The sequence below is a fragment of the Anolis carolinensis genome, unplaced genomic scaffold, assembly GCF_035594765.1.
Source record: "Anolis carolinensis isolate JA03-04 unplaced genomic scaffold, rAnoCar3.1.pri scaffold_59, whole genome shotgun sequence".
Lineage (NCBI taxonomy): Eukaryota > Metazoa > Chordata > Lepidosauria > Squamata > Dactyloidae > Anolis > Anolis carolinensis.
Window position 1 is genome coordinate 1 of NW_026943868.1, and position 17500 is coordinate 17500.

Sequence of the window (17500 nt, forward strand, 5' to 3'; positions counted from 1 at the left end):
ACGGTGACTCATTTCCAATGGGTACTCATCCAGGATAGTATCCAGTCGGCGACCCGTTTTCAGTGGGTACTTGTCCGGGATCGAGAGTTTTCCATGGGTACTTGTCCAGGATAGTTTCCAAACGGCGACCCGTTGTCAGTGGGTACTCGTCCAGGATAACATCTGGTCGGCGACCCGTTGTCAATGCGTACTTGTCCGGGATTGAGAATTTTCCATGGATAGTCGTCCAGGATAATATCCAGTCGACGACCAGTTTTCACTGGGTACTCGTCCAGGATCGATGGTTTCCAATGGGTACTCATCCAGGATAATATCCAGTCGGCGACTCATTTTCAATGGGTACTCGTCCGGGATAGTTTCCAAACGGCGACCCGTTGTCAATGGGTACTCATCCGGGATCGAGAGTTTTCCATGGGTAGGCGTCCAGGATAGTTTCCAAACGGGGACCCGTTGTCAGTGGGTACTCGTCCAGGATAACATCTGGTCGGCGACCTGTTTTCACTGGGTACTCATCCAGGATCGACAGTTTTCCATGGGTACTCGTCCAGGATAACATCTGGTCGGCGAACCGTTTTCACTGGGTACTTGTCCAGGATCGATGGTTTCCAATGGGTAGTCGTCCAGGATAGTATCCAGTCGGCGACTCATTTTCAACGGGTACACGTCCAGGATAGTTTCCGAACGGCGACCCATTGTCAGTGGGTACTCGTCCAGGATAACATCTGGTCGGCGACCCGTTTTCACTGGGTACTTGTCCGGGATCGACAGTTTTCCATGGGTACTCGTCCAGGATAACATCTGGTTGGCAACCCGCTTTCACTGGGTACTCGTCTGGGATCAATAGTTTTCCATGGGTACTTGTACAGGATAACATCTGGTTGGCAACCTGTTTTCACTGGGTACTCGTCTGGGATCAATAGTTTTCCATGGGTACTTGTACAGGATAACATCTGGTTGGCAATCCGTTTTCACTGGGTACTCGTCTGGGATCGATGGTTTCCAATGGGTACTCGTCCAGGATAACATCTGGTTGGCAACCCGTTTTCACTGGGTACTCGTCAAAGATCCAGTTTCCAATGGGTACTCGTCCAGGATAACATCTGGTTGGCAATCTGTTTTCACTGGGTACTCGTTCGGGATCGACAGTTTTCCATGGGTAGTCATCCAGGATAATATCCAGTCGGCGACCCGTTTCCAATGGGTACTCATCCAGGATATTATCCAGACGCCAACCCATTGTCAATGGGTACTCATCCAGGGTTGACAATTTTCCATGGATAGTCATCCAGGATAGGATCCAGATGGCGACCCGTTTTCAATGGGTACTCATCCAGGATAATGTCCAGTCAGCAACCCGGGATAATATCCAGACGGCAACCCGTTTCCAATGGGTAGTTGTCCGGGATAGCTAACAGATGGTGACCCGTTTCCAATGGGTAGTTGTCCAGGATAATATTCAGACGGCGATCTGTTTTCAATGGGTACTCATCCGGGATAACATCCAGTTGGCGACCCGTTTTCAATGGGTACTCGTCCAGGATAACAACAAATCGACGACCTGTTTTATCTGGGTACTCATCCGGGATCGACCGTTTTCAATGGGTACTTGTCCAGGACATGTTCCGGACGGCGACCCGTTTTGGCCCAAAGAGGGTCCATTGATCCAAAGGAAGGGGAGGAGGGGTGATCCAGGTGTCAGAGCAACGTCTGTGTTTGTTTTACAAAAGAGGGGGGTCTTTCCGGGGGGGGGGGGTCACGTAGTGACGGCCTCCAGGTAGCTCTGCAGCTTGCGGACGGTGCTCTCGTCCAGGGAGAAGAGGTCGAAGTCGAAGGTGGTGGTGGTGACGTTGAAGTGTCCCGTCTCCTCGATCAGGTTCACGATCTGCTGGAGGACGTTCCGCTCCCGCAAGGCCATCAGGCGCCGGTGCAGCTCCACCAGCTCGTCCGTGTAGGCCTGGAACGGGACGGGGGGGGAAAGGGGCGGTCAGTCAGTCTGCCAGGGAAGGGGCGTGGCCTCCCCCTCCCGGTCCCCAGGGCCGAATCAGTGGCCCCGCCCACCTTGTCGTAGGTGCCTTTCTTCAGCATCTTCTCCGACTTGCTGCAGGACTCGGGGCTCTTCCGCCCGGAAACCTGGACGAGAGAGAGAGAGAGAGAGAGAGTGAGAGAGAGGGCTCGAATGGTTATGATTGCCATGGGGCTGAGCGGGGTGGCCATCGGTCAGGAGGGATTGAGTGGTGTCTTCCTTGATGGGGGAGTGGGGTCGGGACAGACTGGGGGGGCCTCTGGGGGGCCAGGTAGAGGGGTAGATCGTTTAGACAGACTGACCGGAAATGCAGGCGGACGTGAAGACAGACGGACAGATACACCAACATATGGACTGACATATGGACAGACACACCGACATACAGACAGATGGACAAACAGATGGGCAGATGGACAGACTGACATACGGACGGACAGACAGACAGATGGAGAGATACACCAACATATGGACTGACATATGGACCGACGGACACACCGACATATGGATGGACATACAGACGGACGGATGGACAAACAGATGGACAGATGGATGGAGAGACTGACATACGGATGGACAGACAAATGGATGGACAGACGGACGGATACACCAACATACGGACTGACATATGGACAGATAGACAGACAGACACACTGACAGACACACCGACATACAGATGGACAAACAGATGGGCAGGTGGACAGACAGAGTGACATACGGACGGACAGACAGACAAACAGACAGATGGAGAGATACACCAACATATGGACGGACATATTGACAGACATACAGACAGATGGACAAACAGATGGGCAGATGGACAGACATACGGACGGACAGACGGACAGACAGACAGACAGACAGATGGAGAGTTACACCAACAACAGACGGACAGACCGACATATGGATGGACATACAGACAGACGGACGGACAAACAGATGGACAGATGGACGGAGAGACTGGCATACGGACGGACAAACAGATGGACAGACGGACAGATACACCAACATACGGACAGACAGATGGGACAGACGGACGGACAGACCGACATACAGACAAGACGGACATACGGATGGACAGACAAACAGACAGAGAGATACACCCAACATACAGACAGACGTATGGACAGATATACAGGCAGACGGACACACCGACATATGGATGGACATACAGACAGACGGACGGACAAACAGATGGACGGAGAGACTGACATACGGATGGACAGACAAATGGATGGACAGACGGATACACCAACATACGGACAGACAGATGGACAGACAGACGGACAGACCGACATACAGACAGACGGACATACGGATGGACAAACAGACAGAGAGATACCAACATACAGACAGACGTATGGACAGACAGACAGGCGGACAGAGAGATGGACGGATAGACCACGATACGGACGGATGGACGGACAAAGAGATGGACAGAGTAGGTTGACATACGGATGGACATACAGATGAATGGATGGATGGATAGACAGGCAGATGGATGGACTGACTGACATAGGGACGGACGGACAGATACACGGACAGACGGATGGAATGTGAATACTGTAAACACATCAATAATAAACATGGGGGGCCACCTTGTTGTGGGCGGGGGGCGGCTTCTGGGCGGGGGGCCCCTCTCGGCCGGGGAGGCAGGAGTCCACGCTGTTGTCGCTCTCGCTGTCGCTGGGGCTGAGCCTGCGCGGGCGGAGGAGGCACATCGTTAGCATCAGAGTTAATACAATACGGTTTCCTGTTCCCGGCCCACCACGTCATTGTGCCCGGACCCCACTGAGGGGCAGGAGGGGCGGCCACCTCACCTGGCGTCCCGCCCGACCGGGGTGGCCTTGGGGGGCCCCTCGTCCCCGCCGGAAGAGCTGTCGTCCTCGTCCGACTCCTCCGACTGCAGGTCCTCCACCATCGAGCGCAACGGACCTGCAACAAAGGAAGGCATCCATATTATTATACTATTATTATTATTATTATTGCTATATATTATTATTACTATGACTTAATATTATACTAATCTATATATAATATAATCATACAAGGGGACACACCTTGGCTGTGGTTCTGCGAAGGCTCAAAGTCCGAGTCGGAACTGGAGTCGGAGCTGGAGCTGGAGTTGGAAGGGCTGGACGGGGCCGACTGGAAGGAAGAACGTGGGCGAAACGTCAGGAGAGAATGCTTCTAGGACTTGGCCACACACCCCGCAAGACTCACAACAACCCAAGGCTAAAATATAGTCTCCAATATGGAGCGGTGATCAAAAAATATGGAAAATATGATTGGACTGAGCATGTTCAGACACAGGACTCCCTTTTGTAATATTATAATAAAAAAATAATAAAAAATAATAATAATAATAGAGGGAAGGGGAGAGTGGGGTAATTATTATATATATAATATTATTAATTGTATATATACTACTATCTAATAATAATAATAATAAATTAATAAATTTATTATTATAATAAATTTATAACAATATAATAATAATAATAATAATAATAATAATAATAATAATAATAATATACATCACACAGTCCTAGACACTTGGGAAGTGTTCGACTTGTGATTTTGTGATACGAAATCCAGCATATCTTGTTTGCTGTGTCCTAATAATATTATAATAATAATAGCGGTAAGGGGGAGTGGGGTATTATTAGATATATATATAATATTATTATTAGATAGATATTATTATTAGATATATTATTATTATAATGTATATAATTGTATATATACTACTATGTAATAATACATTAATAAATTAAATAATAATATTATAATAAAATAATAAAATAATATTATAATAAAATAAAATAATATTATAATAAAATAATAATAATAACATAAAATAATATTATAATAAAATAATAATAATAACATAAAATAATAAAATAATATTATAATAAAATAATAATAATAACATAAAATAATAATAATAATAACATAAACTAATAAAATATTATTATAAAATAACAATAATAGTAATAATAATAATAGTAATAAGTCCCTGACCTCGGACTTGAGGGAGGGCTCCTCGTCCTCGGAGTGGGACTCCTCCTCGGTCGCAGCCGTGGCCTCCGGCCCCTTCTTGGCGGGGGCGGCCATCTTGCCCTCCGCCTCAACCTTGCTGCCCTTCTCGGCCTTGGCCGCCGCCCTCTCCTTGGGGGGCTTCTTCTCCGCGAAGGGGCCGCCCCCCCTCGGGGACGGCGTGGAGGACGTCTGTGGGGGTCCCTTCGGCCCCTTGCTGAACCCGGACCCCCCGCCTCCTCCGCTGCTCCCGCCGCCGCTGCTCTTCTTCGGCTTCTTGGCGCTCGGCTTCGGGGACTCTCCCGCCGTCACCGCCGTGGGGGGCCGCTTCCCGGGGGGCTTCGCTTCCGGGGCGTTGTTATTGCTGGCCCCGCCCCCCGCTCCCGATGCCCCGCCCCCTTTGGGGGAGGCGGCCTCGGCCTTGGGGGCCATTTTGGGTTCCTTGAAGGCCGCCTTGGGGAGCAGCGGGGGGCGGTCCTCCTTGCCGGGGGGCTTGCCCTCGACCGGCTTCCGGGACGAGGACGAGGAGGGCTCCTTGGGGGGCTTCCCGGCCTCCGCGTCCCGGGAGGAAGACGACGAGGAGCCGCCCTTGCCGTCCGGGTCCTTCCGGGGGCGCTCGCGGTGCTCACGAGTCACTTTGTGTGGCTTCGAGGCCTTCCCGCCGCCCCCACTCCCGCTTCCGTCACGGTTCGCCTTCTGCGCAAAAAAGAGACATAAGATATAATTTTATAATTCTATAATATGCAGGCAGGCTATTAACCACCTGAAACTACGCCCACAATTCCTTCAATACATGGATGACCTATTCCTGTATATAGACGACTTGCTCATAGCACAAAAAAGAGAGACAAGGAAAAGAACAGGAGCTAACCCTCACATATTGTTACTAATAGTTACTTGTAGTTACTCATAGTTTATTATACAAGTAGTTATTTAAACTTATAGTTACTTGCAGTCTTTGAGTTACTTTGCAAGTAGTTATTTTGCACTTATAGTTACTTGTAGTCTTTGAGTTACTTGTACTTACTTACTAATTGTTGCCAATTTTGTACGCTGCCCTGAGTCCCTTCGGGTGAGAAGGGCGGGATATAAATGTTGGAAATAAATAAATACTTGAGTTACTTGTAGTTACTTATACTGCTAGTAGTTATTAGTATTCCCTTGTAGTTACTTACAATTAGTTATAGCAACTTATAGTTCCTAATAGTTTGTTATTTGTATTTAGTTACTTGAATTACTTGTACTTGCACTGCTAGTAATTAGTATTCCCTTGTAGTTACTTACAGTTAGTTATAGCGACTTATAGTTCCTAATAGTTTATTTGTATTTAGTTACTTGAATTACTTGTACTTGTACTGCTAGTTATTAGTATTCCCTTGTAGTTACTTACAGTTAGTTATTGTGACTTATAGTTCCTAATAGTTTGTTATTTGTATTTAGTTCCTTGAATTACTTGTACTTGTACTGCTAGTTATTAGTATTCCCTTGTAGTTACTTACAGTTAGTTATTGTGACTTATAGTTCCTAATAGTTTGTTATTTGTATTTAGTTACTCGAATTACTTGTACTGTTAGTAATTAGCATTCCCTTGTAGTTACTTACAATTAGTTATAGCGACTTAATAGTTCCTAATAGTTTGTTATTTGTATTTAGTTACTTGAATTACTTGTACTGCTAGTAATTAGTATTCCCTTGTAGTTACTTACAGTTAGTTATAGCGACTTATAGTTCCTAATAGTTTGTTATTTGTATTTAGTTACTTGAATTACTTGTACTGTTAGTAATTAGTATTCCCTTGTAGTTACTTACAGTTAGTTATAGCGACTTATAGTTCCCAATAGTTTGTTATTTGTATTTAGTTACTTGAATTACTTGTACTGCTAGTAATTAGTATTCCCTTGTAGTTAGTTAGTTAGTTATAGCGACTTATAGTTCCAAATAGTTTATTATTTGTATTTAGTTACTTGAATTACTTGTACTGCTAGTAATTAGTATTCCCTTGTAGTTACTTACAGTTACTTATAGCGACTTATAGTTCCTAATAGTTTGTTATTTGGACAGTAGAGTCTCACTTATCCAAGCCTCTGGATTATCCAACACATTTTTGTAGTCAATGTTTTGAATACATCGTGATATTTTGGTGCTAAATTCGTAAATACAGTAATTACTACATAACATTACTGCGTATTGAACTCTCGTCATGGTTCGCCTTCTGCACAAAAAATAAGGTTATACTCACTCTTTTAACTATTTAGGCAGGCTTTTGATAATGGTTAAGAGTATATTAACGACCTGATCGGGCAGGAATTTGAATTCTAGAACAGGCCCAGAATTCCTTCAGTACATGGATGACCTCGTCCTGTATTTAGACGACTTGCTCATAGCAGGCGCCTGGCCCAACGGGTTCTATTAATTAATTGATATGTGATTACTGTCTTTTTATATAGTTTGATTGCATTTGTTTATTTTCTGCAAGCCGCCCCGAGGAGATAGGATACACAAATTTTATTACTGTTGTCGTTAGGAAGATAAACGCAATTAAAGAAGGGCAAAAACAGGAAGGGAAAACAGATCTACATAAATAGATATATATACACACACATACATATATACGCACACATATATATTTATATACATCACGGCCCAATGGGTCCTCCCTCCAGGTGTTTAGGACTCCAACTCCCACAACTCCCAGAATGGTGTATACTGTCGTGCTAGTCTGTTGTATTAATCTGATCCCTCCTGGCAGATGCCATAAATTGATAGGTATCATAGAATCATAGGTATCAGGTAGATACATGCATGTTGTCATCTATTTATATCTTCTATGATAATGGCTAAGAGTATATTAACGACCTGATCGGGCAGGAATTTGAATTCTAGAACAGGCCCAGAATGCCTTCAGTACATGGATGACCTCGTCCTGTATTTAGACGACTTGCTCATAGCAGGCGCCTGGCCCAACGGGTTCTCCCTCCAGGTGTTTAGGACTCCAACTCCCACAACTCCCAGAATGGTGTATACTGTCGTGCTAGTCTGTTGTATTAATCGCTTGACACAATCTGATCCGTCCCGGCAGATGCCATAGATCGATACGTATCAGATAGATAGATGCATGTTGTTATCTGTCAATCCCCGGCGACTCACCTTGGAGCCGTGGGAGGGCTTGGTCTTCTTGGGGTCGGAGAAGGCGGAGAGCGGGATGGTGGGCAGCATCGGGTAGTCCGGGCTCGGGCGGGAGACGCTCTCGGCCCCCTCGGGCATCACCATCACCTGCAACAAACGCAGGAAGGGGTCCAATATAAGCCTCCCTTGGGACCCCTGTAAAGATGCAATTACTACTAATCTTTTTATCCCACCGCTGCCACCAATTTGTAAGGGACTATGAACGACTAACACCAATTTGTAAAGATGCAACCACCAAAGACTCAGGGAGGAGCCCTTTTCCTGTGTTTTTGCTTTCTTCTTCTTCTTCACTTTAGTAACTTGGGTTAGAATATATGCGACAGAGGCTTCGATGTTGGAAGAACAATAACAAGTTTATTCAGGCACAGAGCTTAGGGGTTACAATGTTATTTCTCACTTAGAGGTATTCTTATTAATAGTTACAATACTAGAATGAGATGAATCAACTCTCTAAACTATCACTTCTTTTACTTAGAGAAGTTAAAACCTATTCCTCTGCTCCTTTCTAACTGTTACTTCAATGGATCTCTGTGAGTCCAGCTGGGATTGGTTCCCAAAGTCTGAAACTTGGACTATCCAGTGACTTCAAACCACAGTCACCCCTGTGATATACTATCACAGATTCTCTGTTCCTTACCAGGACACAGACTACATAAAATAAGTCACCAAACTTATTTAAAACTGACTCAAAATGAACAATTGAGTCTCCCTGATCCCATTAACCTGGAATCAATCTTCCCTGTGCCTCATCAGAGCACAGACTACATAAAATAAGTCACCAAACTTATTTAAAACCGACTCAAAATGAACAATTGAGTCTCCCTGATCCCATTAACCTGGAATCAATCTTCCCTGTGCCTCATCAGAGCACAGACTACATTAAATAAGTCACCAAACTTATTTAAAACCGACTCAAAATGAACAATTGAGTCTCCCTGATCCCATTAACCTGGAATCAATCTTCCCTGTGCCTCATCAGAGCACAGACTACATTAAATAAGTCACCAAACTTATTTAAAACCGACTCAAAATGAACAATTGAGTCTCCCTGATCCCATTAACCTGGAATCAATCTTCCCTGTGCCTCATCAGAGCACAGACTACATTAAATAAGTCACCAAACTTATTTAAAACCGACTCAAAATGAACAATTGAGTCTCCCTGATCCCATTAACCTGGAATCAATCTTCCCTGTGCCTCATCAGAGCACAGACTACATTAAATAAGTCACCAAACTTATTTAAAACCGACTCAAAATGAACAATTGAGTCTCCCTGATCCCATTAACCTGGAATCAATCTTCCCTGTGCCTCATCAGAGCACAGACTACATTAAATAAGTCACCAAACTTATTTAAAACCGACTCAAAATGAACAATTGAGTCTCCCTGATCCCATTAACCTGGAATCAATCTTCCCTGTGCCTCATCAGAGCACAGACTACATTAAATAAGTCACCAAACTTATTTAAAACCGACTCAAAATGAACAATTGAGTCTCCCTGATCCCATTAACCTGGAATCTATCTTCCCTGTGCCTCATCAGAGCACAGACTGACTCTCTTTTTTAAACTCTGCACTTCTTCCACTAAACGGCAGTTGGCTTCCACTAAATGCCAATTGGCTGAGATGCAATAACTGTAATACTTACTCTTTTAAAACATAAACACACAATTAAACATAACATCTGTAAACCAAAATTCGTACTTCATTACAACCCCCAATGAGATTCCCTCGTGACCCACGGGACCCCGTCCATGTCGGCGGACTCACCCCTCCGGCCTTGATGAGCTTGCGCTGGAAGTCCTTGGTGGGGTTGTTGAAGGTCAGCTTCTCGCAGCGCAGGTGATTGACAGGCGGGTTCCCCTCCAGGTTCAGGAAGAGGTCGTAGGTGAAGCACACCTTCTTGGGCTCCTCCTGGAAATCCATATTATTGTTATTATTAATGTCATTAGTAACTTCATGTATCAATTGTAATATTATGATTATTATTAATGTCATTAGTAACCTTATTTATCAATTACAATATAATATTATAATAACTATAATATAATAATACCATATAATATACATATAATATAAAATTATTATATTACTATTATTACTGTCATTAGTAACCTTATTCATCAGTTATAATACAGTATAATACAATAACGATAATATACTTATAATATAAAATTATTATAACATAATTGTAATATAATTATATTTATAATATAATACAATCATAATATAAAATTATTGTATTTATAATATAATATACGTATATTTACAATACAATTATATTTATAAAAAATCATATTTATAATATAATATACTTATACAGTAGAGTCTCACTTATCCAACATAAACGGGCCAGCAGAAGCTTGGATAAGTGAATATGTTGGATAATAAGGAGGCATTAAAGAAAAGCCTATTAAACATCAAATCAGATTATGATTTTACAAATTAAGCACCAAAACATCAGGTTATACAACAAATTTGGGAGAAAAAGTAGTTCAATACGCAGTAATGTTATGTTGTAATTACTGTATTTACAAATTTAGCACCAAAATATCACAATGTATTGAAAACATTGACTACAAAAATGCGTTGGATAATCCAGAACGTTGGATAAGCGAGTGTTGGATAAGTGAGACTCTACTGTACTATAATCATAATATAAAATAATTTTATTTATATTTATGATATAATATACGTATAATCTAACATATTTACAATACAGTTGTATTTATAATGTAATTATACTTATAATAATTACAATATATTCATAATATAATATAAGTTATAAAATAATATAATAATTATAATATATTCATAATGTAATTATATTATAATAATATAATAATAACATAATGGTATTATCAATAGTGATTGGTAACTATTATTATTTTTATTATCAATGTATGTATTTTGTGACTATTACTAATAGCGGCTAACAACCCCACTGTCCCATAGATACTGAAAAACAAAGCAAATGCAGATATTTACAGAAAGTAAATAAATACAGTAGAGTCTCGCTTATCCAACGTTCTGGATTATCCAACGCATTTTTGTAGTCAATGTTTTCAAAACATTGTAATATTTTGGTGCTAAATTCATAAATACAGTAATTACTACATAGCATTACTGCGTATTGAACTACTTTTTCTGTAAAATTTGTTGTATAACATGACGTTTTGGTGCTTAATTTGTAAAATCATAACCTAATTTGATGTTTAATAGGCATTTCCTTAATGCCTCCTTATTATCCAACATATTCACTTATCCAACGTTCTGCCGGCCCGTTTATGTTGGATAAGTGAGACTCTACTGTATGAGTATGTGGATCCAATGCTGAAACATAATGCAACCCATGCAAATCCGTGCAAATGCCGGCCCGTTGTCGTTACCTTGTTGATGAAGTGGACCTCGATGGGCATGATGAACCCCGCGTAGCCGGACTCCTCCACCTTGTACGGCGGCTCTTTGCAGACTGAGGACGGAAGGATGATGGGAATTATTATGCAAATAAGGACAGCAGAAAGGTACGCATTATGCAAATGACCCAGCACAAGGGAAGGATGGGTAAGATTCCTTCAAAGTCTAGAATAATATAATAATACATCATAGTAATAATAATAATATAATTTATTCTCTCAATGATGTGTACGACTGGCTGGGCCTCTGTCAGGAGGGTGTTGATGGTGTCTGAGGTCCTTTCCAATCATAATAATATATAATACTAGCTGTGCCCGGCCACGCGTTGCTGTGGCAAAGTGGTGGTGGCATTGGTTAAAAATTGTTGTGTAATTTTTATTTGACATTATTTGTATTTTTAAATTAATTTTATTGTAAGTTATCTTTTTATTTGAATATATTTTATTATTTTCTTGTATAATTTTTAGTTATTTTTGTTATTATGGTATTTTATTGTATTAATTTTTTAGTGTTTTTAATTATTTTTAGTGGTTTTTATTATTTTTTATTGGGTTGCTAGGAGACCAAGTTGGAGGAGCTTAGCCCTCTAAACTGGCAGCAATTGGATAAAAGCAATTATTCCTCTCCCTCTAATTAGGACTTTATTTTTCTTTTCTTTTTGTTGTATCAACCTAGAGGCGTGGATGATGGGTTGTGTTGTCAAATTTCGAGGTTGGGGGGGCCTGTCGTTTTGTTGTTTTGTGGGTCGCCGTGATGCCATCACTCTTTTATATATATAGATTATTACTACTGTAGGCATATTATATTTATTATTATTACTGTAGGCATATTGTATTTATTACAATATCAACCTAGAGGCGTGGATGATGGGTTGTGTTGTCAAATTTCGAGGTTGGGGGGCCTGTCGTTTTGTTGTTTTGTGGGTCGCCGTGATGCCATCACTCTTTTATATATATAGATTATTACTACTGTAGGCATATTATATTTATTATTATTACTGTAGGCATATTGTATTTATTACAATATCAACCTAGAGGCGTGGATGATGGGTTGTGTTGTCAAATTTCGAGGTTGGGGGGCCTGTCATTTTGTGGGTCGCCGTGACGCCATCACTCTTTTATATATATAGATATTCTCCCTATGGCCATCTGGGCCTCTGTAGGGAGGGCTCTGAGGGTGCCTGAGATCACCAATAATGACTAGGACCGTCTGGGCCTCTGCTGGGAGGGTTTTGAGGGTGCCTATGTCGTAATACTGACCCCTCTTGGGCTTGGGGAAGCTCTGGTGGAGGCGGAAGACGACCCTCTCCACGAAGTGCTGGATCTCGAACTGCTCGGGCCCGCGGACGAAGACCATCCAGTCGTGGGTGAAGCCCTCCGTGGTCGGCTTCTTGCGCAGCTGCGCCCGGTGGCCCAGCTCCAGCTTCACCTGCACCGTGCACTGCGCAAAGACACGCCCACTATTCAAATCAGGGACCGGGCAGGCACAAGCCACACCCACTATTCAAATCCAGACCCAAGCCCCACCCCTCAGGAGGCGTGGCTTGGGAGGGGGACCGATGTAAACAAAGACAAGAAGGGCACAAGCCACACCCACTATTCTAATCCTGACTCTGGCCCCGCCCCTCAGGAGGCGTGGCTTGGGAGGGGGACCGATGTAAACAAAGACAAGAAGGGCACAAGCCACACCCACTATTCAAATCCTGACTCTGGCCCCGCCCCTCAGGAGGCGTGGCTTGGGAGGGGGACCGATGTAAACAAAGACAAGAAGGGCACAAGCCACACCCACTATTCAAATCCTGACTCTGGCCCCGCCCCTCAGGAGGCGTGGCTTGGGAGGGGGACCGATGTAAACAAAGACAAGAAGGGCACAAGCCACACCCACTATTCTAATCCTGACTCTGGCCCCGCCCCTCAGGAGGCGTGGCTTGGGAGGGGGACCGATGTAAACAAAGACAAGAAGGGCACAAGCCACACCCACTATTCAAATCCTGACTCTGGCCCCGCCCCTCAGGAGGCGTGGCTTGGGAGGGGGACCGATGTAAACAAAGACAAGAAGGGCACAAGCCACACCCACTATTCTAATCCTGACTCTGGCCCCGCCCCTCAGGAGGCGTGGCTTGGGAGGGGGACCGATGTAAACAAAGACAAGAAGGGCACAAGCCACACCCACTATTCTAATCCTGACTCTGGCCCCGCCCCTCAGGAGGCGTGGCTTGGGAGGGGGACCGATGTAAACAAAGACAAGAAGGGCACAAGCCACACCCACTATTCTAATCCTGACTCTGGCCCCGCCCCTCAGGAGGCGTGGCTTGGGAGGGGGACCGATGTAAACAAAGACAAGAAGGGCACAAGCCACACCCACTATTCAAATCCTGACTCTGGCCCCGCCCCTCAGGAGGCGTGGCTTGGGAGGGGGACCGATGTAAACAAAGACAAGAAGGGCACAAGCCACACCCACTATTCTAATCCTGACTCTGGCCCCGCCCCTCAGGAGGCGTGGCTTGGGAGGGGGACCGATGTAAACAAAGACAAGAAGGGCACAAGCCACACCCACTATTCAAATCCTGACTCTGGCCCCGCCCCTCAGGAGGCATGGCTTAGAGGAGGGAACAATGTAAACAAAGCCAAGCAGGCCACAAACCCCGCCCACTATTCAAATTCCCAGGATGGAGGCGGGGCTTAGAGGGACACATGTAAACAACGCCAAGCAGGCTACAAGCCACACCCACTATTCAAATCCCCCACTCAAGCCCTGCCCCCTTAGGAGGCGTGGCTTAAAAGAGACACACATATAAACAAAGCCAAGCAGGAAACAGGCCCCACCCACTATTCAAATCCCCAGGATGGAGGCGGGGCTTAGAGGGACGCATGTAAACAAAGCCAAGCAGGCTACAAGCCACACCCACTATGCAAATCCCCACTCAATCTCCGCCCCTCAGGAGGCATGGCTTAAAAGAGGGACCAATGTAAACAAAGCCAAGCAAACTACAAGCCACACCCACTATTCAAATCCAGACCCAAACCCCGCCCCTCAGGTGTGGCTTAAAAGAGGGACCAATGTAAACAAAGCCAAGCAAGCTACAAGCCACACCCATTATTTAAATTCCCAATTCAAGGCCCGCCCCTCAGGAGGCGTGGCTTAAAAGAGGGACCAATGTAAACAAAGACAAGCAGCCCGTTTCTGTGGTGGAGGCGTGGCCTGAAGAATATAAACCCCACCCACTATTCAAATACACACTCTGGGCCCTCCCCTTAGGAGGTGTGGTTTAAAGTAAACATAGCAATGCATGCCATTAGTCCCACCCACTATTCAAATGCTCACCCTGGCCCCTCCCCAAAGGGGTGTGGCATAAAGTCAATATAGAAAAGTACAGCCATAAGTCCCGCCCACTATTCAAATCCCAAGTCTGGCCCTGGCCCCTCCCCTACAGAAGAGAGGCGTGGCTTAGAGGAGGGACCAATATCAACAAAGCAGGGTACAAGCCCCGCCTACTATTCAAATCCTAACTGGCCCCTCCCCTATAGAACGGAGGCGTGGCTTAGAGGGACCAATGACAACAAAGCCAAGAATACAAACCACGCCCACTATTCAAATCCCTACTGTCAGCCCGCCCTGAAAGAGGCGTGGCTTAGATTAGAGACCCAAGCAAAACCCCGCCCACTATTCAAATCCCAAATCTGGCCCCTCCCCAACAGGAGGCGTGGCTTAGCTTAGAGACCCAAGCAAAGCTCAGAATTCAAATCCCAACTCAAGCCCCGCCCACAGGGAGGCGTGGTTTAGGGGAGGGACCAATGGCAACAAAGCAGGGTACAAGCCCCGCCCTCTATTCAAATCCCAACTCTGGCCCCTCCCCTACAGAAGAGAGGCGTGGCTTAGAGGAGGGACCAATGTCAACAAAGCCAGGCAGGGTACAAGCCCCGCCCACTATTCAAAAAATCCCCTCTGGCCCCGCCCACTATTCAAATCCCAACTCTGGCCCCTCCCCTACAGAAGAGAGGCGTGGCTTAGAGAAGGGACCAATGTCAACAAAGCCAGGCAGGGTACAAGCCCCGCCCACTATTCAAATCCCAACTCTGGCCCCTCCCCACCAGGAGGCGTGGCTTAGATGAGAGACCCGTCAAGACAAGCCCCGCCCTCTATTCCAATTACTCCGCTCAAGCCCCGCCCATCAGGAGGCGTGGCTTAGAGGAGGGACCAATGTCAACAAAGCCAGGCAGGGTACAAGCCCCGCCCACTATTCAAAAATCCCCTCTGGCCCCGCCCTCTATTCAAATCCCAACTCTGGCCCCTCCCCTACAGAAGAGAGGCGTGGCTTAGAGGAGGGACCAATGTCAACAAAGCCAGGCAGGCTACAAGCCACGCCCACTATTCAAATCCCAACTCTGGCCCCTCCCCACCAGGAGGCGTGGCTTAGATGAGAGACCCGCCAAGACAAGCCCCGCCCTCTATTCAATTACTCCGCTCAAGCCCCGCCCACCAGGAGGCGTGGCTTAGAGGAGGGACCAATGTCAACAAAGCCAGGCAGGGTACAAGCCACGCCCACTATTCAAAAATCCCCTCTGGCCCCGCCCTCCGGGAGGGAAAGGGGGCGTGGCGGGGCGCCCCGGCGCCCAATGGCAGGCCTCTCCTCGAGCGCGGCGCGAGGGGGCGTGTCCCGGCCAGGCCCCGCCCCCTGAATGGGAGCGCAAGAAAGGCAGGCGCGGCGGGAGGCGAGCGTGGCCCCGCCCCCTGCCGGGCGCGTGGGCGTGGCCTGGCGGCGCCGTCCAATGGGGAGGGAGAGGGCCGGCGCCCCGCCCACCTGGTTGTCCATGGCGAGGCCTGCTCCGTCTCCTCGCCCGGCGGGGCCTCAGGGCCTGTGCGCATGCGCGGTGCGGCCCTGCTCCTCCTCCGCCGCCTCCGCCCGCCGCCGCCGCCGCATGGCCTCCGCGCCCGCTCCGCGCCCGACGCCCGCCTCTCCGCCTCCGCCACACCGGAAACGGAAGCCGACAGGGCCCCAGACGGGCAGCGCCCGCCGCCAATCCGGACGCAGGCCCGGCCGCCGAGGAAGCCCGCCTCTCTGGCGCGCCGGCCAATGGGAGCCGAGCAGGGGCGGGGCCAACTGTCGCCGGCGGGTGGGGCAGCCAATGGCGAAAGGGGAGAAGGGGCGGGGCCCAGCCGCGTTGCCAGGGAGACCAGGGAGAGGGGGAGCCACTGCGCAGGCGCAGCGAGCCAGGCGGAGAATAGCAATCAGAATATCATATAATAATTGTAATATAATAATATAATTAGAGTAATAATATAAAAATACAACAATATAATTGAAGAATATAATAAAATAGTAAGATAATGTAATAGTATAATACAGTAATACTATAATAGTAAAAAATATATAATAATGCAATAAAATAAAATAGTAATATAATCATAATCACAATAATATAATAGCATAATATTATAATAGTAAAATGATATAATAATATAATATTATAATAGTAAAAATCATATAATATAATAGTAATATAATCAAAATATAACCATAATAATATAATAACATATAATAATAATAAAAATAATATAATAATATAATAACATAATATAATAATATAATAGTTAAAATATAATAATAACATATAATAATATAATAGTAAAGTAATATAATAATATAATAGCAAAAATAATATACTATGATATAATAATAATAATAATATAATAGCAAAAATAATATACTATGATATAATAATAATAAAATAATATAATAATTAATACTAATAACATAATGATAATATAATATAATAATATATTAATATGATAATATAATACAATAATATAATAATATAATGAAAAATAATATAACA

General features: G+C 45.1%; 1 protein-coding gene across 1 annotated transcript; it reads right to left on the reverse strand.

Annotated features, from left to right (window-relative positions):
* Positions 1 to 7: 7 nt before the first annotated feature.
* LOC103282925 (protein ENL) lies at positions 8 to 16609 on the reverse strand. Its single transcript, XM_062966980.1, has 11 exons — positions 16465 to 16609; positions 12923 to 13103; positions 11636 to 11718; positions 10017 to 10160; positions 8207 to 8332; positions 5045 to 5755; positions 4081 to 4168; positions 3841 to 3955; positions 3619 to 3718; positions 2059 to 2130; positions 8 to 1954 (listed from the first exon to the last, which is right to left on the reverse strand). The coding sequence occupies exons 1-11, from the start codon at positions 16474 to 16476 to the stop codon at positions 1754 to 1756; spliced, it is 1833 nt and encodes a 610-aa protein (XP_062823050.1). The 5' UTR covers positions 16477 to 16609; the 3' UTR covers positions 8 to 1753.
* Positions 16610 to 17500: the final 891 nt, after the last annotated feature.

Bases quoted from the DNA above. Each gene is read 5' to 3' on its own strand.
- LOC103282925 (XM_062966980.1), bottom strand. The intron at 3,719-3,840 runs GTGAGGTGGCCG...CCGCCCGCGCAG, and splicing joins CCGGTCGGGCGGGACGCCAG to GCTCAGCCCCAGCGACAGCG. The intron at 2,131-3,618 runs GTGGCCCCCCAT...TCTCTCGTCCAG, and splicing joins CGCCCCCCGCCCACAACAAG to GTTTCCGGGCGGAAGAGCCC.